Source organism: Macaca fascicularis, chromosome 4, assembly GCF_037993035.2.
Source record: "Macaca fascicularis isolate 582-1 chromosome 4, T2T-MFA8v1.1".
NCBI classification, from domain to species: domain Eukaryota; kingdom Metazoa; phylum Chordata; class Mammalia; order Primates; family Cercopithecidae; genus Macaca; species Macaca fascicularis.
Genome location: NC_088378.1, coordinates 118481072 through 118505598, shown reverse-complemented (window position 1 = coordinate 118505598; position 24527 = coordinate 118481072). Strand labels below are relative to the sequence as shown.

At 41.9% G+C, this 24527-nt stretch overlaps 1 protein-coding gene across 5 annotated transcripts in view; it reads right to left on the bottom strand.

The window, feature by feature from the left end:
• The window catches only part of ELOVL5 (ELOVL fatty acid elongase 5), a 79120-nt gene that overhangs the window by 4154 nt on the left and 50439 nt on the right, over positions 1–24527 (bottom strand). For 2 of the 5 annotated variants that reach the window (XR_012433732.1, XR_012433733.1), the window contains exons 3-7: positions 23696–23990; positions 21280–21467; positions 5807–5884; positions 4413–4584; positions 2543–2667 (exon numbers count right to left, since the gene is read on the bottom strand). Coding sequence is in view for 3 of the 5 variants with exons in the window: in XM_045391049.2 (XP_045246984.1) it covers positions 2543–2667; positions 4413–4584; positions 5807–5884; positions 21280–21467 (563 nt within the window). In the remaining 2 variants the exon portion in view is untranslated. The remainder of the gene's footprint in view (positions 1–2542; positions 2668–4412; positions 4585–5806; positions 5885–21279; positions 21468–23695; positions 23991–24527) is intronic. The other 3 variants (XM_045391049.2, XM_045391048.2, XM_074037815.1) reach the window with 2 other exon arrangements.

Genomic DNA, 24527 nt, shown 5'->3' with positions numbered 1-24527 from the left:
CCATGTCCCTACAAAGGACACAAACTCATCCTTTTTTATGGCTGCATAGTATTCCATGGTGTATATGTGCCACATTTTCTTAATCCAATCTGTCACTGATGGACATTTGGGTTGATTCCAAGTCTTTGCTATTGTGAATAGTGCTGCAATAAACATACGTGTGCATGTGTCTTTATAGCAGCATAATTTATAATCCTTTGGGTATATACCCAGTAATGGGATGGCTGGGTCATATGGTACATCTAGTTCTAGATCCTTGAGGAATCGCCATACTGTTTTCCATAATGGTTGAACTAGTTTACAATCCCACCAACAGTGTAAAAGTGTTCCTATTTCTCCACATCCTCTCCAGCACCTGTTGTTTCCTGACTTTTTAATGATTTCCATTCTAACTGGTGTGAGATGGTATCTCATTGTGGTTTTGATTTGCATTTCTCTGATGGCCAGTGATGATGAGCATTTTTTCATGTGTCTGTTGGCTGTATGAATGTCTTCTTTTGAGGAATGTCTGTTCATATCCTTTGCCCACTTTTTGATGGGGTTGTTTGTTTGATGAATAAATCTTGAAACGCATGTGAACTGGTTAGAGAAATGGTGGAAAGATGCTTTAAAAAGGATTAGGCTCAGGCTGGGCATGGTGGCTCACACCTGTTATCCCAGCACTTTGGGAGGCCAAGGCTGGTGGATCACGAGGTCAAGAGATCAACACCATCCTGGCCAAAATGGTGAAACCCTGTCTCTACTAGAAATACAAAAATTAGCCGGGCATGGTGGCAAGTGCCTGTAGTCCCAGCTACTTGGGAGGCTGAGATAGGAGAGTCGCTTGAACCCAGGAGGCAGAGGTTGCAGTGAACCAAGATGGCACCACTGTACTCCAGCTTGGTGACAGAGCGGGACTCCGTCTCAAACCAAAAAAGGGCTAGGCTCTGCGCACTGTATTTCTGGCAGCTCCAATGTTTCTATGTAGAGGTTTTTGTTTTTAATTTTTGAGACAAGGTCTTTCTATGTTGCCCAGGGTGGCCTCAAACTCCTAGGTTCAAGAGATCCTTCTATCTCAGCCTCCTAAGTAACTGGGACTCCAAGCCATGACCCACTGTGCCTGGCTGTTTGCCTTCTCTTTTTAAGGTTAGTACTGCAGACTGAGGAATAACTAGGAGTGGTGCTTAAAATAAATCCTGACAACCTGGGTAGGTTTAATCTTCCACCTCAAAGTACAGAGCCTAATGGGAGACCAACTTTGCCAGTCTTTTCTTTTAAATTCTGCTTCCACCAGACCCAAAACTGTGGTATAAATCAATTTCTGCATCGTTTCTCCTCAAGTATAACAAGGAGGTTAATCAACAATTTTCCTTTTTCACAGGTGGGTGAGAAAACATAGCAGTTGACAGGGAGGTGAAAATGAAATATTAAACACTTTAGTTTCTCAGAAGATTTTCTCAAGACTTTTTTTTCAGATTGTTATTTTTAAAGATTGAAAAATCCTAATTGACTTGAAGAGGTCTGAATCAGCTTGGTCTGTTTAGAAAAATGTGTTAATAAGGCAGGGAAAGGGCAAAAGATTTAATGTCCACACCCCTCAGTCAGCTAGCTTTGGCTTATTTTCTCAGTGTCATCTATAAAATAGGGACAATAATTTTTTTTTTTTTTGGTAGAGACAGGGTTTCACTATGTTCCATAGGCTGGTCTTAAACTCCTGGCCTCAAGTGATCCTCCTGCCTTGACCTCCCAAAAATGCTGTGATTACATGTGTGAGCCACCGTGCCTGGCCTGGGGACAATAATATGAAATCAGGCTACTGGAACAATCTATGTAAAATCATGTACTTAGTATGAGTGCCCAACATGTGCTCAACACATAGGAAATGTCAGTGTTTAACATGAGCAGTAGTAGTATTAATTAGTTCGTAGAAGAATTCCTAAGAGGAGAGAAAGAGGTTAACTATAATATACTGATAAATGGAGAAGGCTTAATCAAGGATGGTGAGAAGTATCAGGTGAAGTGGCCTGGCCCTGGCAGTAAACCAGGGGAGGGAGCTGTTAACTGAAGCAAACAGCTGCCATCCTCACCAACAGGTACTCCTCTGCATGGGGGCTGAGGGGATACCTGCCAGACAAATATCCTTGCTGCCTAGTAATGGGCTACACATACCCTGGACTCCATACTACTCTCCAGCTCCTTCTAAAACCCCCAGAAACACAGAACTTTCATTTTGGATTTTGGACTATAATTAGAAAACACACACACATACACACATATATATACACACATACATGCATATGTGCTTATGTGCAAAAACTCAGAAGAGCTGAACTTGAAGTTGGCAGATTAGATTCTAGCCCTCTTTCTACAATTCATGGTCACAGTTCACTATCAATTCAAAATAAGAAAATTCCCTAATCTACCCACTTCAAGGAATTTAATTATATCAAATGAAAAAGGGTGGAGAAGGGGCATCTTAGCTGCTATTACACAACACTAAAACCAGGAAGAGGTCTGTATCCACCAGGAAGCAAGTCCTGGGGAAAGAGGCCAAGTCACTCACCAGCTGCCCCTGAGTGATGTACTTCTTCCACCAGAGGTATGGACGCATGGAAGGGACCGACGACAAACCATAGTAAGAGTACATGAGCACGTGGATGAAGCTATTAAGTGTGGCACCAAAATAAGCTGCAGGAACAGAGGGATTTGGGAAGGAGAATGTATTAGTGTTTTAAACAGAATAGGTGGTTAAAAAAAAAAAAATCCAAGATTCTTTTTGAATCAGAAAGAGAGATGATTTCCAACAGGGCTGACAAACACTGCAACAGCAAGCACTGCATGGATGTGTAACAAGAATTCAATTTCCACTTGGGCAGGCAGCCACCAAGAGGCTCCGAGCCCAGGGGTCAGCTGTAGCTGCTAGGGGCCCACCTGACACAGAAGCCATGACGCCATTCCGGCACCTACAGGCTTTGTTGCAGATGCCCACCAACTCCCAGAGGCAGCTGTTTTTCTTTGCACGCACAACTGCCTCAGATATGCTCTCTGAAGGCTGTGGAAGACAGGTGATGGGCAACATGCTCAAAAATGGCTGTTTCTACACATTTGCTGGGGTGTGGAGAGGTCTCTGAAGCCACCTTCTAATTATTCCACAGGACTGCAGTGCTGAGGTCATACATTTTTATTAATAGTAGAGTCAAGAGTCTAGTTCCTCTGAGATAAAAGAGCCATCTTATCACATCATTTTCAACGTCCAGTAGGACCACTAGTTTTTTTTCCAGACTCTGTTCTCCTCCCCGACAGTCAGCAACCAAACCAAGCCATATGGCTTTTCCCTGTGCAGTTGGAGGTGCCTGGTTTTAGGGAAGTTTTTACTCCTGGCTATGACAGGAACTGGCTGTTTGACTTTGGACATGTTACATCCATTCCCTGGTTCAGTTTCTCATGGGCCAAGTGGAGTTAATTAAATCTGTCCTCCCGAAAGTTCTCTGAAAATTTAAAGCATTCTTCAAATGTAGGAGGGGCTGTTTCTATTAGAAAGTTAGGTCAGCTAATCCACTATCATGAACTCTGACCGTGGGAGGAAGAGGGAGCAGAAAGTCCCAGCTCTACCCACCTTTCTGTGGTCTCAGTTTCCTCCCAAATCCAAAGGATCTGTATTTGGAAAGTTTTTTTTTTTAATCTCCTAGCTCTGGAATTCCATGATACTGTGAATCTTGGTAGGCTCAGGTAATCAAGGGCAGTGCTATCCCAGAGAAAAAGTATGGTAAATAGACCCATAGGTTCTCAGTTAAATTCTTCAGTGTTGGCATGACAGGACTTTTGACTGAGACATTTGCTAAAACTCCCAGGCTGAATCTCAAGGTGGCAATCTTTGAAAATTTTAAGAAACTCTGGACTACAACCTTTCCAAAAACCAAGTACAACCTTAGAAAATTTATCTCAAGTTTTGGTGCTTGTTATGGAAGACACCCTGATCACCATGCTTCAGGGAATATGAGGGTTGTTAGAACATGTGGAGACTTCCTAATGCATGAAAGCTAAAGCTGTATTTCAAAATGAGCCTTGCTCCCTGTACTCATGCAACAGTGTGATCCTATTTTCCTCACTTGCCCCTGTCAAACACTTCCACATCGTACAGAAGGACCAGAAAGAACCTGGACAGTTGCCCTCTAAGACAGAATACTATACCTATTCCTTAATATGTCCCCAGTGGTATCTCCTTCATCTTGCCCAATCAGCACAGAAAGTTCACTTAACTAAAAAAGGGTTTTGTTTGCATAGGTACATAAACTATCATTAAAAGCAACTTGAACACAAAGTTGAAAGCCTGACCTAGACATTTACAGCAACAGCACCTTTTCTGAAAGCCTTAGTTTGAACTCTCCTCCCTGCTCACACCTGTTCCCCAAGTCCCCGTCTCTAACACTTACAGTGGCCGCAGGGGACCCAGTTCATCACAAACCACCAGATGTTCAGCATCGAGGCATGGTGGTAGACGTGCAGGACCGTGATCTGGTGGTTGTTCTTGCGCAGGATGAAGAAGAAGGTGTCCATAAATTCTATGAGTTTGGAGAAGTAGTACCACCAGAGGACACGGATAATCTAAGAGGAAAGGGTCAAAGATTTAATAGGCTTATCCTCACGGCTTCTCTGGAATATCGCCTCTATAATGTTTCACTAATATCCAAAAATCTGATGTCAACTCGGAGAAGCCTGAGTGCCCCAATAGCTCTTAATGTCCATCAGTGGTTGGGAGCTATGGTCACTCTCCAAGTACCTTTAACCGAAGAACATGATTGGACTAGGACAGCTGGAGGGGTTTGAAATGACTACAGGAAATGTTTTGAAAGGGTCCCTGACACTCTCTGAGACTAATAAAAACATGAGGCTCAAGGTTCAAAACCTTGAAGTCTGCCTATTCCCTCTGGAAGCAGCCTGCACAGCCATTAGCAAAGGAAAACCATCTGAAAAAATGCTTTTGATTTCAGGGACTAGCATGGGGCAACTGACCTGACAAGAGACACAGAAGGAATCAGAACCTGCAGTGTCAGGTCTCTGCCTAATTACACATATCAAACAGGTGCTCTAAGGAGATGACTGGGCAGGGCGTGGTGGCTCAAGCTTGTAATCCCAGCACTTTGGGAGGCCGAGATGGGCGGATCACGAGGTCAGGAGATCGAGACCATCCTGGCTAACACGGTGAAACCCCGTCTCTACTAAGAAATACAAAAAATAGCCGGGTGAGGTGGCAGCGCCTGTAGTCCCAGCTACTCGGGAGGCTGAGGCAGGAGAATGGCGTGAACCCGGGAGGCGGAGCTTGCAGTGAGCTGAGATCCGGCCACTGCACTCCAGCCTGGGCTACAGAGCGAGACTCCGTCTCAAAAAAAAAAAAAGGAGATGACTGCCCATGCTGAGCTGCGACTGTTGGCCTGTGATTTAAAATAAACGTCACGAGTGGAAGTCAGATTTTATTTTTAACACCACTACTCGGAAAAAAAGTACTTAAATGAATGATTTTAAAAATTTAAGACATTGCTCTCATGATCCCGTTTGTGTAAATACAACATGCTGACAAATTCATGTGTTTTTTTTCCTGCCAACTGTTAACAGGAGTTATTTTTACAGAGGGGGATGCTTTAGGTTTTATTTTATACCTTTCACGTTCAAATTTTAATACCATGTATATATATTGCCTTTTTTATTCTTTTAAAAATATCAACAGGGATTGCCTGAGAAGTGAGGTTATGGGCCATTTTGTATTTTATACAATTTATTTTTAAAAAACTCAACACTTACAATAAAGTTTCTGAAAAACAGACAGTACCTTCATATCTGATTCTCCTGCGGTGCGTGTGCCCTGACAGAAGAAGTTGTATTTGCCTTCCCATACTCCTGTTACTAACTAAAAAAGAAGAAAAAGCCAGTCACCAACAGCATCTGAGCCATGTAAAGTCCTGTTTGAACTTTATCAGTTGCAGAATCTGTGATAATTTACCTTGGGCTGTGCTGAGCCAAGTTTGCTCTGAGAAAAAACAATTGTAGGGAAGTGTAAACAAAAGGAAAGTTTTAATGACTTGAGCCTCAATTTCCGAAGGGATGGGCTTAAAAGTCACTCCCAGGCTGCTGCCCTCAGAGACCCTCCTTTACCACACTGCCTCTCTGCAGAACGCTCAGCCCATCACCCCCTTGGTCCTAGCACAAGTGCCCAGACCAAGCCAATCACAGGCTCCCTGCTCTGCCCCACAGAGGCCTCTGGCTGCTTTCCCTAAGCCAGTGCTCCTCAAACTTGAGCATGCAGCATCAGAATTACCTGAGGGGCGAGTTATTAAAACATGGGTCCCTGGGGGTGCTTCTGTTCCAGTAGGTCTGGGGGCCTAGAATTTGTATGTCTAACAGGGTCCAGATGATACTGATGCTGCTGATATGGAAACCATACTTTGAGAACCACTGCTGTAGGCCCAGGGATAATTCAGTCCAACTTTATCTTCATTATTTCCTGTTGTTATATGTACAATCCTCTGGATCCATGAATTAGGCTTCACAGCCTGAAGAAATTGTGCCCATGCCTCAGAATCACTTGCAGCGCAGCAGGCACTGTGCTGACAGAGAGGACCCCAGAATTCGGGGTGCAGGCTCTACATTACAGCCCTGCAGTTATCACAGGCCCATGGCTGTGATGTAGAGCCTGCACCCCGATTCTTGTGTTCCCTGTCCTTGAACACAAGAGTTTAGCTTGGTGAGCAACACAGATTCCCCGCAGGGAACAAGAGGTGATTACGAGGATCTGAAGACACCTTGTGATATATTCCACCTGGTCTGACCTCAGAAATAAATGCCAAAAATGGGTGCACCGCTGTACTCACACTGCGTATCCTGCGTTCTATCTGATTTTTCTTTGGTTATCTTTTTCTTGCCATTTTCCTTCTGCTTTGTCACCTTCTACACATAAAAAAGCACTAAGACTTAACAGGCTTTTCATGGCCAAACAAGAGCACAAGGATTTAGCATGGGGGAAGCACCAGTTCATGATGAAGAGCCATGGATTAGGAGGAAAGCTTGAGTGCCAGGCCCAGCACCTGGGGCAAGCCAGCTAATTCCTGTGGGCTCTTGTTTTTACTGTAAAAGGATGAAGCTGGACTAAATTATCTCTAAAGGGTTTATTCCAATTTTCTGTAGCTTCATGTTAACAGACTTTGAAATCAGACCACACAATAAACTATTCTATACTATCTTTGAAAGAACAGTATCCACACGGTAATTCATTAGAAGGTGTATTAACTTTTTGGTCTTATTCCACTCTCTAAAGTCATGGTCAGTCAAGCAGGATCCATGCAGGCTGATGAGAAGTCCTAAGAAGCAAGACACAAAGCCTGAATCCAAAGTGGGGTGGAGGTTGGGGGAGGAAGCTGGCATGCACTCTTGAGACCTGGGGTGGGGAGGGAAGGGCCAGCTTAGTACAGAGCTCTTTTCTCTGCCCTTCTTTCTACCCCAGGAGGGAACCAAGGAACTACCTCCTGTGGCTTGAGGGTACAGAAAGGGAACTGGTGCTTCTTGATGAAATGTTCACGGGACAACCGCGAATGAGAAAAATAAGGACAATGCAGTCAAGTTTTCACGAAGATAAATTCGTGCAATGTAAAAGATACTCTTTTTTTTAAAACAGCAGCCTTTCTTGGCAAAATTAAAAACCTACTAACATATGACTGTCTTCATCAGAGATATTTTTGGAAATGTTATCATTTTATGAATCTTAAATCAGGAACCTACCATCATTGTTTTTTCCAGCGACTATTTTGGTTTATAGTGTCCTGAGACATCCTAGGTTGGTTTTGCTTTTGTCTGTTTTAAAACAGGATGGCTGGTGTGTGCGCACGCTTGGAGGTGTGGATGACTGCATTCATGAATGTCTACCTTGGCAGGGGTGGGGAAAATCAAAGGATCTCTCTGGAGAAGAAGAATATAAATCCTCTCTTGTAATTCTGCAGGTGCCTCAATCCCAAGGATGAGTACGGGTTGAAGGGGTCTTGTTAACTCAGCAGAAGGGATTCTTGGACACACGCTTCCTTTTTAAGAAGGGTTCCAGGTGGGATTGCCTTGACTCTTTAAACTAGTTAACCTAAAATTCCATTTGCCCTCTCCCTACCCATAAATGGGGCAGGGGAATCCATGTATAAAATGCCCACTCTTTGGAGTTTAGTTAAAGAACTCAAACCTCGGTGTTGGGTGGTGAACTTTTCTCACTCCTAAAGCATAAACCAGGTAAGCTGCTCACTCGGTGCCACTCCACTTGACCGAGGCCCACCATTCCTCTTTCACCTGTTGAGGTTCCCTGTAGAAGCTCTGTCATGCTTCAATGCAACACTCCCTCCATTGCTACTCACACCTACCACTTCTACTGGGGCCGCTGTGCCCCTCAAACCACTGAATTCCCTATTTCCGTATTTAAAACCCTCCAGTGATTCATCATTGCCTTCAGAATGAAACCCTGAATCCTAGGTGCAGTGTCCAGGTGTCTTCCACAACGTGGTCCCAAGCTTATCTTTCACTCCTCCCCTACCTGCATGCAAACTGGACCTCTTCCCGTTCTCCAAACATGCCCTTCCTTAACCACTACACAGTGGCCAAGGGGAAAGGAGCATGGGTTTGGGCATTAGCCCATTAAACCCTAGCTTTCTTACTTTTGCTAGGTGACCTTGGGTAGCTATTCCAACATTTTAAACTTCAGTTTCCTCAGTCCTCAAATGGGATAAACATAAGGCTCCCACCATGAAGTACATAATGCCTGTCTCACCCAATGTGGTACACAGGATTAAACCTAAGTGTTGGCAGTGACCACTGTTTTATTCTTTTCAACTAGAATATCCTCTGCACCCATGTACCCCATCTCCAGCTCTCAAAATCCTATCTATCCTTCAAAGTTCAGTTAAAATTCTATTTTCTTCATGATTACTCCCTTGAGCACTAAAGCCTGAAGTCTATTCTCCTTCCTCTACCCTCACCTTGCCGTGACCTATAGCTGTTTGCTCACATGCTCCCTTTGTTAACGGGCCTGTTGTGCGCTCTTCTGTAAGATTTCGAAGGGTGGTGACTGTGGCTCCTGCATCCGCATCAACATATTCCAGCACAGGGATTAGTGCACCAGAGATGTCAAATATTTGCTAAACGAATGACAAAGAGTTCAAGACTGCCATTTCTTTCCCCTAAATCTAGGCTTAATGTTTCATGTGCAGCAAAAGAGAACTTCATAGTATTTTAAATGAGGCTTGGTTTTGTGATGATATTCATCTGAACCCTGTTCACAAGATGAAAACTCTTCATCATCAATTTCATAATGGGGACGTGGAAATTCTCAAATCTCCCTGGCTTCAGAAAGGATAGAATAATTTAACAAACCAAGACCAAGGACCTGAGTTGAAGCTTATTCACCTAAGACCCTTATCAAACCTCCATAAAATGGGCTAGTAGTAGAGGGCTCTGCTCCCTCCATCCCCGTCAGAGGATAGCAATGTGTCCATGGGTAGTGGACTCCTGAGGTGCTCAAAGCAAAGGACTGACCCCTCTAGCCCCACTAGAAGCACATCACAGGAGACAATCCTCTAGTCAAAGTCACATTAGCCACCTTTCCCTTCAGGGCTTAGGCCTAGCTTCCTTCCAAAGAGCTGTTTTGGTCAATTTCCTGGAAATTCTTCAAGCTTCATGTAAGTAGACACCACAGGGTGACAGGAGCCCGTAGGTTGGAGAAGGTGAAGTGCTGAAAATAAGGGCAGGTGTCTGAGAATCAGATCAAAAGAGGGCAAAACTATACTACAATGAAAAAGCACGCCAAGAACCACCCAGGGGCATTATTTGCATGGCTTTTTCCAAGGAAAAAGAGAAAAAGACACTGAGATACAAACAGTACCACTGCAAAGCTTTATATGCTTCCTCCTTCCTTAGAGTAAAGCAAACTTTAATTAGGCCAAGAGGATGCGCACAAGGATGTGCAGAGCTATAATTAAAACCTAGCTACAAGCTTTCTTTTCTCCGTATGAGATAAAAGTCAATAACCCTAATGGTTTCATGCAACTTTTCAATGAAAGAAAAAAATTTAGGTGAGTTTCACATCTGGTTCTGGATGACATAATTCATGGAGTTGATCTTTTTTTTTGAGACAGGGCCTGGCTATGTTGCTCAGGCTGGTGTGCAGTGGCACAATCTCAGCTCACTGCAACCTCCACTTCCTGGGCTCAAGCCATCCTCCCACCTCAGCCTCCCAAGCAGCTGAGACTACAGGTGCACGCTGTCATGCCCGGCTAATTTTTGTAATTTTTGTAGAGATGGGGTTTCACCATGTTGCGCAGGCTGGTCTCAAACTCCTGAGCTCCAGCGATCTGCTCGCCTTGGCCACCCAAAGTGCTGGGATTCCAGGCGTGAGCCCCCACACCCAGCTAGGAGTGAATAATTTTTAATGGTGAGTTGACTTTTCCCATCTAATAACACATTTAACCACGAACGACTTGTAACCTTTAGCATAATAACCATTTTCATGGCACCTTCTGGAATGCTACTGAAACATCTCAGGAAACAAGGTCACTTGAAACACTTAAAGAAAAAGTAGGAAAACATCATCTTGGGTGGCCCTTATCAGCCACTAACATCAGCATTCCAAGATGTCAGAGCAACAAGATAATCCCTTTCCAAAGAAGGCTGGCTGCTTTTGGTGATAAGAGATTGATAAAGCTGTATGTTTACTACCTCCTAAGCAGAAATGGATTAAAAAGTAATGGAAAATAGACTATCCATACTCAAGTTCAACTACGTCACAGGACTTAAGGTGCTTTTCTAAGCAAAATCTCCGAGAATACGTAGGGTTGACCCTTTTCATAGCTTTGTTTCTGTATGAGTCCTCAAGTGTGTATTTTTTAGGTCTGGTACAAGTTCATATTTTTAATGAGAAAACAGAGAATGAGAAGTGATAAGGATGGCCCAGGTCTTGGTACCACTGGGATTAGCACAAAGGAATCCTGACTCTCAGTCCAAATACACCTCAAAACGCAGTTCCAAGCATCTTTGTCCTTCATCTGTTTTTGAATTCTTAATAAGAACAGGTAGGGATACTCTGTCCATGAAGAATTCTGTGGAAAAGTAAGACCTTTAGCTGCGTCTTTTTCTTCCACAGATGTCTGGTTTAAAATTAACCATGAACTACTCAAAACTGAAAGTACCTACTTCGTCTAGGGTTTAGTTGGCCAATTTTGGCAGTGCTATTAGGGAGTGCCAGGTCAAAGCATGTGGTTTTTAAATTTCAAATCTTTCATGTCCAGAGCATAAGGATGACCATTAAGATAATTTCACACCCATGACCTCCACAGGTGGTTTTTTTTTTTTTTCCTTCTCCTTGTGAACAGGAACACCCCTGGGTTACAGCTGAATGTAATACTCTTGGCTAAGTCAAAAGGACAGGTTCTGTACACTTGAGAAGTCTTAAAACAAAGCACAAAGAAACAGCCTGTCCTCAGTCCAAGCTGAAACAGGTATGTCTGACATTTTCCCTGAATCCTCAAGCCCTGCCCTCTTACGCTAGCAGTTCTCCCTGTTCAGCCCTCCCAGAACTTTCCCTCTGTGGAAAGCGGATGGTAAGAGTGTAATGAGCATTAGATGAGTTAGCCCAATACCTGGCATAAGGTAGGCACTATCTGTCTTTCCTATGATCTTAGGCAAATGTTAAGTATTTTTGCTTCCAACTAGGGCTAAGGTGGTGCTGGATGTCCCAGCCAAAGCATAATTTGTGTCATTTAAAGGAAGGTCTCCAGCCTACCAACTGACTCCTCCTTTGGAGAGTTAAGTGCATTTTAGTTGAGGATCTGTAGAGTGATGTGCTCCTAGCTACACCAACTGCAGAGCCAAGCTCTCCAGGGGTTGCAGGAACAAGTTTAGAAGAGTGAGGCCTGGCTCTGGACAAGCTGGAAGGCTTCCTCTCTGTAGAAAGCATTCCCTTCCCCTCCCCTGGGTGTGGGTGAGGAATGAAGGGCGTCTGGGCGGCATCCTTCTCTCCGTTCTCTCTACTGTGAGGCATTCTCTCAAGGGAGTGTCAGATACACAAGGGACAACTAACTAACTGTTTCCTTTCAGGCCCTGAGAGAAGTTTCTTTCTCAGCAAGGAATTTTAGTTGTAAGGAAACTAAGAGTGAAAAGTATTTCAGGCAATGATCAAGCATTTCTTGTAAGTACTAATCTCACCAGATGTTTCAACTGCTGTATACCTCTGCTAAATGGGAAAAAGAACAGCAAACAGCCTTTTCGAAGTATTTTGGTAAACAAAGTAATTTTTCAAATAAAATTCAATAATCAATTGCCAGGTTGCTTAAGTGTTTTTCCAAATCCTATTTTCCCACAATAACATATCTATTTTAGGAAAGCCTGAAGGGAAAGAAAAACAACGAGACAGTTTAGAATATTATGTTTCCAAAGCAACTGCTCTGTGGTTCCATCAGATGGCCTTCAAAGCCAGAGCCCAGGGAGATGCTTTCATGGCCTACAATTACAGAGGTTAGAAAGCACAAACAAAGCACCCAGTCACCAAATGCTCAACTTCTTTCATCTTTCCAATAAAAAAGCATCACACATTTTCAAAAGAAATTCAAAGGAAAAAAAACTGACTTCTGGTTCTAGCAACGTGGCAAACTGAACAACAGCAGAACCAACTTTCTCACTATAAACACAGGTAGAAATGTGGTACAAAACACAGCAAAAACTCCAACACGATCAATTCTTACCTATAATGTGAGGTCCCCACAACAAATTATTCTTTAGAAAAGAGAAGTCAGCTTAAATTCAACTCCTTCCAAAATCTTTCTTTTATGTGGAAAAGGTATGTTTACCTGAGATGACCCCAACAATACTAGTTTGGGATGCTTACATAGAACACTAGGCAAACCTTTATTTCTGTTTTAGGAGGTAAAGAAATTTAACACAGACAATAATTATTCCAGAGGCATAACCTCACAGATATATCTATAAGCAAACTTTTAACAGAATACTTAAAAAGGCAACACAGCAAATGGTTAAATCTGGAGATCACTGTCATCTAATCTATATCATTCGGGGGGGACAATACTTCCATGTTATGGAATTAAAAAAAGAGCAAGCAGTGAATTTTCAGAAGTAAAAGATACACAGCCATTTAAACTAAAAACACAATAGATGGATGAAACACTAGATTAGAAACAAATGAAGAAAGTAGGAGTGAATGGAAGAATGCAAAATTTTCGAAGTGCCTCGAAAGAAAAAAGATTACCCTACAAATGAGCAAAAGTTGGACCACAGCAGACTTCTCTGGAATAAATCTTCAAAGTGCTAAGGAAAAATAACTATTAGTCTAGAATCCTATGCCTTGATAAAATATTATTCAAGTGTAAAGGCAAATAACATCACACTCAGACTAAGATATTGCTCTTCATAGAAAGAACTACTTACGAAAAAATTGAATCAAAAGGGAAAGAACAAATTTTACAGAGCAAAGAAAATCAGTAAACACTGATGTCAATAATGATTATTTAGGACCTTAAAAAAAAAAAAAGTGAGGCCAGATGTGGTGGCTCACGCCTGTAATCCTAGTGCTTTGGGAGGCCAGGGTGGGAGGACTGCCAGAGCCCAGGAATTTGAGACCAGTTTGGGCAACAAAGTGAGACTCCATCTCTACAAAAAATAAAAATATTAGCTGGGCACAGTGGCATGCTCCTGTAGTCCCAGCTGCCTGGGAGGCTGAGGCAGGAGGATCACTTGTGCCCCGGAGTTTGAGGTTACAATGAGCTATGATCATGTCAATGCACTCCATTCTGGGCAACAGAGCAAGACTATTTTTTTTTTTTTTTTTAAAAGAAAAAAAAAAGGTAGAAATAAGTCCTGACAATAGTAACATGAAAGATGAGGGGTCAGAGCTAGAATCCTCTAAGGTCTCTGGTATTGTTTAGGAGAACAGAAATACTGACTCAACTGAAACTTTCATAAGTTAAAAATGCATGGTAAACATCTATGGGTAACCACTCAAATAAGAGAATGAATAACTTTTGAATAAGTAAAATAAAAAATGATGATTATAAAAATTCTACAAAGCAGTAAAGGAGAAAAGAAGGCCAAAGAAAAAACATATACACAAAAAAGGTGACGGAAAGTACAGGCATACCTCACCTTTGCTTTATTGCACTTTGTATATATTACAGGTTTTCTGAACTGAGGTTTGTGGCAACTCTGCACTGAGCAACTCTATTGGTACCATTTTTCCAACAGCATGTGTTCACTATGTGTTACTGTGTCACATTTTTGTAATCCTCACAATTATAAAATATTTCTCAAAATATTTCAAATTTTTTCACTATTATTATATCTGTTGCGGTGATCTGTGTGTGGTTACTGAACTTCGATGTTACCATTGTAATTGTTTTTAGGTGCCATGAATCGCACCTATATAAGACAGCAAACTCAATAAATATTGTGTGTATTTTAGCTGCTCCACAGACTTGCTGTTCCAGCCAACCATCTTCTTCTTCTCTGGCCTCCTTATTTCCTGAGATACAATATTGAAATTGGGTTAATAATCCTACAATGGCCTCTAAGTGCTGAAGTGAAAGGAAGAGTAGCATGTCTCTCACTTTACATCAAAAGCTAGAAATGATTAAGCTTAGTGAGGAAGGCAGGTGGAAAGCTGAGACAGGATGAAAGCTGGGCCTCTTCTACCAGGTTAGCCACGTTGTGAATGCAAAGGAAAAGTTATTGAAGGAAATTAAAAGTGCTACTCATATGAACACAAAAATGATGAGAAAGCATTAATAGCCTTATTGCTGAAAGTTTGCATGGTCTAGGTAGAAGATCAAAGCAGCCATAACATTCCCTTAAGCCGAAATCTAATCCAGAGCAAGCCGCAAACTCACTTCAATTCTATGAAGGCTGGGAGAGGTGACGAAGCTGCAGAAGAAAAGCTGGAAACTAGCAGAGGATGGCTCGTAAGGTTTAAAGGAAGAAGTCATCTCCATAACACAAAAGGGCAAGGTGTAGCAGCAAGTGCTGCTATAGAAGCTGCTGCCAGTTATCTGGAAGATTTAACTAAGATCACTGATGAACATGGCTACACTAAACTGTAGCACACACCACTGCGCCTGGCAGCATTTTTATTTTTAATTTATCTTTTTTTTCTTACGAATAGGGTCTCACTCTGTCACCCAGGCTGGAGTGCAGTGGTGTGGTCATAGCTCACTGTAACCTTGAGCTCCTGGGCACAAGCCATCCTCCCACCTTGGCCTCCCAAGTAGCCAGGACAACAAGCTCAAGCCATGCCTGGCTAGTTTTAAAATTTTTTGTAGAGATAGGATCTTGCTATGTTGCCCAGGCTGGTCTCACACTCCTGGCCTCAAGCAATTCTCTTGCCTCAGCCTCCCAAAGTGCTGGGATTACAGGTGTATACCACTGTGCCTGGCCACATTTTAAAATTTAGGTATGTCTACTTTTTTTTTTAGATTTAATGCGATTGCACATTTAATAGACTATAATGTAAACATAACTTTTATATGCACTGGGAAAGCAAAAAAAAAATAGTGTGACTTACTTTATTACAGTACTCATTTTATTGCAGTGATCTGCAACTAAACCTATAATATCTGAGGTATAAAATAACTATTAACATGCTAAATGAAAATGAATTAAATTTTCCTATTAAAAGACAAGAGACTGTCAGATTCAGTCACTAAACCCCTATGCACTTATCTGGTCAAAATACTTACCATATTTGCATAAGGAGATATGTCTTAGAAGATTCTTCGCACACTGCTAATTGAATAACCTGCATAAACCTACAGAGCTGGGCACAGTGGCTCACACCTGTAATCCCAGCATTTTGGGAGGCTGAAGTGGGAGGATCACTTTGACTCCAGAGTTTGAGATTAGCCCAGGCAACATCACGAGACAATGTTTCTACCAAAAATAAATCAGCCAGGCGTGGTGGCACATGCCTGTAGTCCCAGCTAGTCGGGAGGCTGAGGTGGGAGGATGGCTTAAGGCCAGGAGTTCTAGGCTGCAGTGGGTGAGGTATGATTGTGCCACTGTACTCTAGCCCGGGTAACAGGGCCGGATTCTGTCTCAAAAAACTACAACAAAAAACAATCTAACAACCTACATATCCATCCAAAGAAACACTTGCAAAATGGTGTAATAAATTCCAACACTGAAATAATACAAAGCAGTTAAAATGAATTAATTTCTAATTAACTATAATTAGCGTAATTATAATTAACGAATTACATCTATATGACTCAAGATGAATTTGTCAAAATATACTGGCTGGAAAAAATCTATTTGAGAAAGTTTAATTAGTATACCATTCACGTATGGTTTTTAAAAACTATCTTAGAACGTACTATGTATTGTCATGTATACATACATATGTAGTAAAAATGTATCCGAGAAAAACTGTACAAACTTCTGAAGAAGTCTGGAAAGGGACTGTACTTTAGATGCATTTTTGTAATGTTTTCTTATTTAAACAAACAAAAAAAATCAAGCACTTGTTAGGTGCACAGATATCATCTATATAATTTTATTTTAAATATTTTCAAATAGTTCCAAAATTACAATTTAAAATAAAAATTGAAAAGGGGAAGAAAGGTAAGTTTGGATTTATGCCAAGCCAGATGCATCCATCCAGCTATTTGTTTTTCAAAATTACAAAAATTTTTTTTCAAAATTACATTTTAAATGTTCTGAATATTTTAAAGCACATTCTCTCACACTATTCACAACATACAGTTCTAACCGCAAGGGAGGAAACATACATAGATACTCAAAAAACAATCTTGTGTGTAACTCATGATTTATCTTTGACTGCTAAATAACTTGAAAATGTGGTTCTAACATTTGCTTTTTGTGTGTATATTCTAATACTGAGGATACATTTGGTGGAGTAATCAGCTATAGTAACAACGGGATGAAAAAGATGGGGAAAACACCTTTTCATTCTAGCCTAAGCCAGTGAGTGTCGGTGGGGCAAGGATGGGATGCTAAGGGGCACATCATGAGAGTACTTTGAAAGGAATGCATCATAGTCCTTGGGAGCAATGGGATAGTCAAAGTGGTTGGGGTGGGGTGGTTGGGGTTGGGCGGGGGGGATCACTCTCTAGAGTTGAATCCTGTCCCTTAGTACGCTCATGGCTTCACAGAGGAATTGGATCCTTGCACACAGTCCTCAAAAGTGAGAAGGAGACTGACAGGCAGGAGAGGGAGTTTTAAGGGGTAGAGCCCAGAAGAATGAAAGAGCCTGGTGTTGCTGTGGTTTGAGTAGAGCTGAGCATAATAGATCGGCTAAGGAAGGCCAGAGTGCCTCCTTCAGAGGAAAGGAGCCAGCCGCCCTTTCAACACAGTGTTCCTGGGGGATTCAAAGCCATGTGCACTGCACAACACTGACCCTGTTTCCTGGCAGCTGCTGCTGAATCCAAGGATCAGTGCGTGAGGCACAGGCAGACTGATAGGGGTGCTCCCTTTCAGACTGTAACAAACACAATTAGATCCTCTCTGCTTAGGGTCTAAGAGGTCAGAGGCACAGCAGGAGAAGAGTAGACACATTAAATGGCTTCACATGAGGACACAGCAGCTGCCTAAAAGGGAAACTACCTGTAACACTCTAACAAAGGAGCTGAAAGTGGCTTTGATAGCTCACTGGGTGGGTCAAGGGAAATCTGATCCAGCCAGGTAGATAAGGCAAAGTGAGGGAAAGCCACCGTTTGGCATCATGTATGTAGAGGTTCTCAATTTTGGGACTGCAGACAAGAGAAAAGACACATGCATAATGTGAAAAATCAGGCTTCTCTTCAGAGGACAAATGCCCTGAATCTTGGGCGGTTGAAAGGCACACAAGATTTTTATGTTTGCTGTAAGGGCATCGTTTTACAAAGCTGAGTAACTAATGCAAACTAAGTTGTTTCTCTTCTATAACTTGGAATTTCATTTCCCAGCCTTCACCATGGACTGTGATATTAGACAACCCCTATTAAGCAAAAGCAAAAAGGATTGCTATAAAGTCCAATACTTTCAAATTAAAATATACCACTAATTCAAATATGCTCCAAATCAGGGATCTATGACATTTTCCTGGAAATAAACACTAAAGTTAATGAGATAATGAGAAGTAATACCTCTTCTCTCCTTTTAATTTTGTTTCTATCAAGTGCACAAACTATGAGCAAGTCTGTATTCCTTCTACAGTTTAAACTCAGTTTCACAGTTTTAAAACTGTGATTTAGTTATTTTCCTTCCAGTAAATTTAAAGTTTCAGTGACCCCCTTTCATTTCCTTCTGATCATCTCCCTTCTTTCAAGACTTCTTCCTATTGGCCAGATGTAGTGGCTCAAGTCTGTAATCCCAGCACTTTGGGAGGCAGAGGTAGGTGGATTGCTTGAGCCTAGGAGTTCAAGACCAGCCTGGACAACATGATGAAACTTTGTCTTTATGAAAAATACAAAAATTAGCTAGACGTGGTGGCATGCTCCTGTAGTCCCAACCACTTGGGAGGCTGTGGGAGATCACTTGAGCCCAGGAAGCGAGATGCAGTGAGCACCAATGCACTCCAGCCTGGGCAACAGTGAGACCCAGTCTCAAACAAACAAAAAAACCCCTGCTTCTTCCTGTCTCCTTTAAGTGACAGTTAATTTTATTTGTATTAATCTAGAACTTGCTAAAGCAACTGTGAAATTATGCCACAGAATAAACAAAAATACAAAAGACTGCTTATTTAAAAAATTCTTCCAAGCCCCTAATATGCAGATAAGCAGGAAGGTAAATAAAAACTACAATAATGACCATTATAGGTGTGGGACCACAGAAGAATGGCTCTATCTCCCGGGACATTCCTCTAAAATGAGGAGCCCCCTAGGGCTTCATGATATCCTCAGTTTGTTTCATTGTAAAACTCCATGACTGCCCTTCTGTGTCTTAACATTCAATGGAGTAGAAATGCTAAGTATAAAAAGAAAAATGGCCAGGCACAGTGACTCATGCCTGTAATCCCTGCACTTTGGGAGGCTGAGGGGGTGGATCACCTGAGGTCAGGAGTTCAAGACCAGACTGGCCAACATGGTGAAACCCCGTCTCTACTAAAAATACAAAAAATTAGACAGAAGTGGTGGCGCATGCCTGTAGTTCCAACTACTAGGGAGGCTGAGGCAACAGAATCACTTGAACCCGGGAAGTGGAGGTTGCAGTGAGCCGAGATGGCGCCACTGCACTCCAGCCTGGGCGACAAGAGTGAAACTCGGTCTCAAAACAAACAGAAAAACGTGTAGCTAAAATGATATTCAAAGCTTGAAAAACGACACATAATAATGGAATTACTGATGGGTTTTACATATGTACAGGAGAAAACTCGGACAAAAATCAAATGTGAGTAACATCAACTTGGGCATATCTGATCTGGATAGCTTTTTGTAAACTTGATTTAATTTAAGGAAACACTGCCTCTTCGCCTATTACCTATGTACTCTAAACTGTGAGTTAAAAACGTAGTTTCCCTATTCTGTATATTTCTTAAATTTCTGTATTCAGTGCTTAGTCACTGCTCAAAGTCTTCTGTTCTCACCAAGCTATCAGAGGAAAATCTATACTTTCTATTACGATGTGTTCAGAACCTCCCACATCCACTCAGATGCACACAGCTGTAATTGATACAGCATTTTCCTTCTTCTCTTTAGCAGGAAATCATCTATTTAAGAGAGGATAAATAATGAAATTATAGCTATATTTCTAGGGCTTAAGAAACATATAAGGCAAATGCTTAAGTTCTCTAACAATCATATGAAATAGTTTTCTCTATAATATTGTTATGTATAATAATAAACTCTATTAGAGTTCTCTTAAAGACATGGCTCATCAATTATGGAAAAGTAAACAGTTCACTCGGAGAAACCTGACAGCTTGCTTTGGTTTTGTCCCTTGAACACAGAGATGTGCACAGTGCTGGGGCCAGGAGTCATTCCTTCCTGTGCACTTCCCCTGCCTCCAGTCCTGAACTCTCCATCTTGGAGGCTAATTAAACTGCCTTCATTCTAGAATAGGACAGAAAAAAAAGCAAAAAAGGAGTTGTAAGCATTTCTTGGAGTGTCAAGTATAAAAGCAATGCTAGGAGCATCTACTATTCTAGTCAGAATATCTGTACCTTGGCTTATGAAACATACATAGGAGAACAAGACACAGATATCCCACAGCTGCAACACCTCTGATAATCAAATACGCCTGCACATGCCCACACTCCTGCACACCACCACATGTGGCCAGGGAGACACCATCACAGCCTGAGGCTGATGGAGAATTCATTTTGTCCCCTGAACTCTAAGATTCATGTTTATATCTCTCCTTTTCCTCCCGCATCTACCTTCTTCTTTACTACTGCTTGAAGAACTAAAACCAAAATGAAACACTATACAGGAGTGCCTGAACATTTGTTTTATACAGGGCTTAATTCTCTGGAAGAGTTAGAAATAGGTTGGTGTTGTAAGAATGAAAAATGAGTAGGCCTTCCCAGAAAAATGTACACAAACTGCTTACCACTGGAGGGCAGCTTTCCTCCCCCTTTTAGCTTTAAAGGCTATAGTGTTACCCCTTCAAAACAGGGAGAAGAGAAGGGTTGATTCTGATTTTTCTTTCATTTTTATGCTATAACATTTGCCTCTGAGATCATCAAATGTGATTTTCAACATTGCAGTGATATAAAAGAAATAACTGGGCCTGAACTCACACAGACAATTCAAAACCTAAATGCAGATCTCAACAGTCACACTCCTCTTAGCTTTTAAAAAACAACTGAGATTTGACAAGTTATCCGTTCACAGAGGGTGATGTGCCACAAAACATACCAAACACAAGTACCACCCACTTCCTTCCTCCCCTACCTTCAAACAAGAAGCAGGCATTTATTAAATGCTTAATAATAAAATGCTTTCACATGTGTTTTTCTTCACATTTCGTTCATTTTCCAATCTGTATTTTGCTTGCATAACAGTATTTCTGAAAATATTTTAATTTTGAATATCATACGAAACACAACAAAACGATCAATAACAAAGGTTTCTATTTTAGATATTCTAGAAGGCATACTTGTACAAACAATTCTGACATTTTGAAAAATCGATTTTGAAACACACTCAAAATGCATTAAGATACTTGCTTGCCCAGTTGTCTCTATACCCCGAGGGGACACCTTTCCTCATTTAGGAATACAATTTAGGACAGCAAGATGAGTGCATTTAAGTGAGAGGAAGACTGTGGTAACCTTTGACTTACCTCACAGAACATATAGAGAGACAGCAGTGTGAGTCCAAGGTTATACACCACTAAAATCCCCCGGCAAGAGAATGGCTGTTTATTCCTCATGTATTTTGGTCCCAGCCATACAATTAGTAAATATATGACAGAGCAGATAAATGTGGGTATATAATTGTCCAGAAGAAACCATCCTTTTACTCTAGTATCTGAAAAATAAAAAAAATTAATGATATATAAAAATAATCACAACTTTTCAAACGTTGAAAACATTTATCTAACCATGATGATATAAAAGTTACCTGGTATTCATGTTCCTAATTCCAATAAAGCAACCAGGAGAGAAGGCATGGATTTTCAATACATATCAAACAAGGTGAAGCTCCTTGTTACATGCTCTGAATAACAATGTATTATTCATGATTTTTGCTAAGTAAAATCATAATAAAAATATTCTTTCCAAAGAATTTAAGAAGAAAACAAGGAGAAGGCTACATTTCCCATTAACTGGATTTATTAACCAGGTTTACCAGATTACACATAGGGTAATGAAACCCAAGAAATGGCAGTCATTGAACTCCAGTCCTCCATCTCAGCCACATGTCAGTTAGCAAGTGTGGCCAGCATATGCAGACTCAGAAAACGTGCTGCTTAGCCAGGTTAGTGAAACTGGCACTAATTAGGAAGGCAGTCTTTGCTATGAGTATAATGGTCAATAGCAGAGAGGACAATGATTTAAAAACAAAACAAGGGCTGGGTGTGGTGGTTCATGCCTGTAATCCCAGCACTTTGGTAGACCGGGGAGAGCAGATTACCTGAAGTCAGGACTTCGAGACCAGCCTGGCCCACATGGCAAAACCCTGTCTCTACTAAAAATACAAAAATTAGCCAGGCATGGTGGTGCGCACCTGTAATCCCAGCTACTTGGGAGGCTGAGGTGGGAGAATCGCTTGAAATTGGGAGGCGGAGGCTGCAGTGAGCTGAGATCATATCACTGCACCCCAGCCTGGGCAACAGAGTGAGACTTCATATCAAAAATGAAAATAAAAACAAAACAAAACATGAAGGTGAAGCAGCAATGATCAGATAAGTGCCTATTTAAAGTGTAGTATTTAACAAACTGAGGAGTAGTAGCATGAGACAGAAGACCTAGGCAGATCCAGAGGAGCTACTGGTATAGGGTCTCTTCTGCCCCCATTTCTTTTCTTAGGCAGGGAGAAGGAAGAGGGAAACAGGTCAGCTGCCAGCAGCAAACTGACAACCTCTTCTTGGATGGCGGGAAACTCCTTGGCAGCCAGACCCCCTAGGTGTTATGTGTTCCCTGATTCAGCTTCGTACTCTGGCTGACCCCAGGAAGCTACCTCTGAAGCATGCTCCCCTTTGAACCCTGTTATGATGATCCCCGAAAACCTGTGGCTCCTCAATCTTAACTACCCACCAAGGCTCACAACTCCAGAGCTTGAGACACATGTAGCATTCACCTGCTATGTCTTCAGAGAAGCAGCAGTTGGGAGGACAGCCTTTGCCCTTTCTTTAATTTTTTAATTATTCATTTATTTATTTATTTTGAGACAATCTCACTCTGTCGCCCAGGCTGCAGTGCAGTGGTGTGATCTCGGCTCACTGCAACCTCTGCCTCTAGGGTTCAAGCGATTCTCCTCCAGGAGAATGTGATTCAGCCTCCAGAGTAGCTGGGACTACAGGCGCACAGCACCACCCCCGGCTAATTTTTGTAATTTTAGTAGAGACCAGGTTTCACCATATTGGTCAGGCTGGTCTCGAACTCCTGAACTCAGGTGACCCACCTGCCTCGGCCTCCCAAAGTACTGGGATTACAGGAGTGAGCCCAGCTCTGCCCTTTGACCCCTCCCAGGCTGGACCATCTTGCTACTCCCTCCGGTTGTTTTTGCCTTGATTCACAGAACAAGAACAGGCTCAACAAAGCATATGTCCACATGGGGAACTGTCAGTCAGTCTTCCTTTCTTGCACTGTACACACTAAACTTACCCAGCGTTTCTCTCATGGCTTGCTTTCTTTGGCATCAGAGGGACATGTCCTCCACACCCTCCCCACTAGTTATGCTATGGTAACAGAGGCTGTTACTGTCAGTCCGGCAGAACTGGTTGTTCTTAGAAGTCATTCAGGGAAATGGCTGGCCCCAGGGACTTTAAGGGGATGCTTAACACCTTTTGTTCTCAGCTTTGGGCCTTGGCTGTCAATTTTAAGAAAACCAATTCCCACTTAGCAACTAACATGAGACTGTTACATATTTTGTATGAACATATATATCACGAACAATAAATACACACAAATCTCCCTCTTTTTTAAACTTAAACCTCTGATTTACACTTTGCTTTATTCATTTTCCCACAAATATTCATCTTTCCAAACTGGCACATATTCATCCTCCCACACTGAAGAGTGCTTCCCAGGCACCTGGTCCGAATTCCAGCCCCACGTAGAGAATCCTTAGGATCTAGTCAATCTGTGGTGGTCCTAACTCCCTCTCTGGTGACTGGTTCAGGCAGGGGCATATATAAAGCAATTGTGGCCAGTGAGTTTTGAGGGATGACAGCTGGCAAAGAGCTCTGGGAAACGGCTTCCTTATGCTTAAAACCACACAAATGAAACGTTTTTTCTTCTTCCTCTGAATGTGCTGCTTGGAGCTGCTGCAGCCATCCTACAACTGTGTGAGGTGGGGGACCCATTCTGAGGACAGAGCTGCTGATACCTGGAAGTGGCAAAGTAGAAAATGACAAGAACAAGGATCCTTGGTTACATCATACAGTCCCTGAAATAACTATGGAATTGCCCCACCTGGTAATGCAAGCTAATACTTTTCATTATTATTTTAGCCATTTAGAGTTGGATTTTTTGTCCCTTACCGCTAAAGTAAGGCAATATCTCAAACCAAGCACACACAGATGGATTTAGAACTTATTCTTTTTTGTTCAACTGGCCATACACTAATTTACATAACCTGTCCCCTACTGACAGGCATCCAGATGATTCCTTGAAAAACAATGCTGTACTGAGCATCCTGATATGCATCACTGCATAACTGATCAAGGCTAGCCATAGGATAAAGTATGAGGAGTAGAATGGCTAGGTAAAAGGACATGTGCATTTTAACTCCAACAGAAGGCAAAACAGCCTTTCAGAGAGGTTGTACCCATTTTGACTCTTTCTCCATGCCTTCACTATTACCACAGGTGGCATGAAACCTATTATTTCATCTCTGCCATACTAACAGATTAAGTCCTTTTGT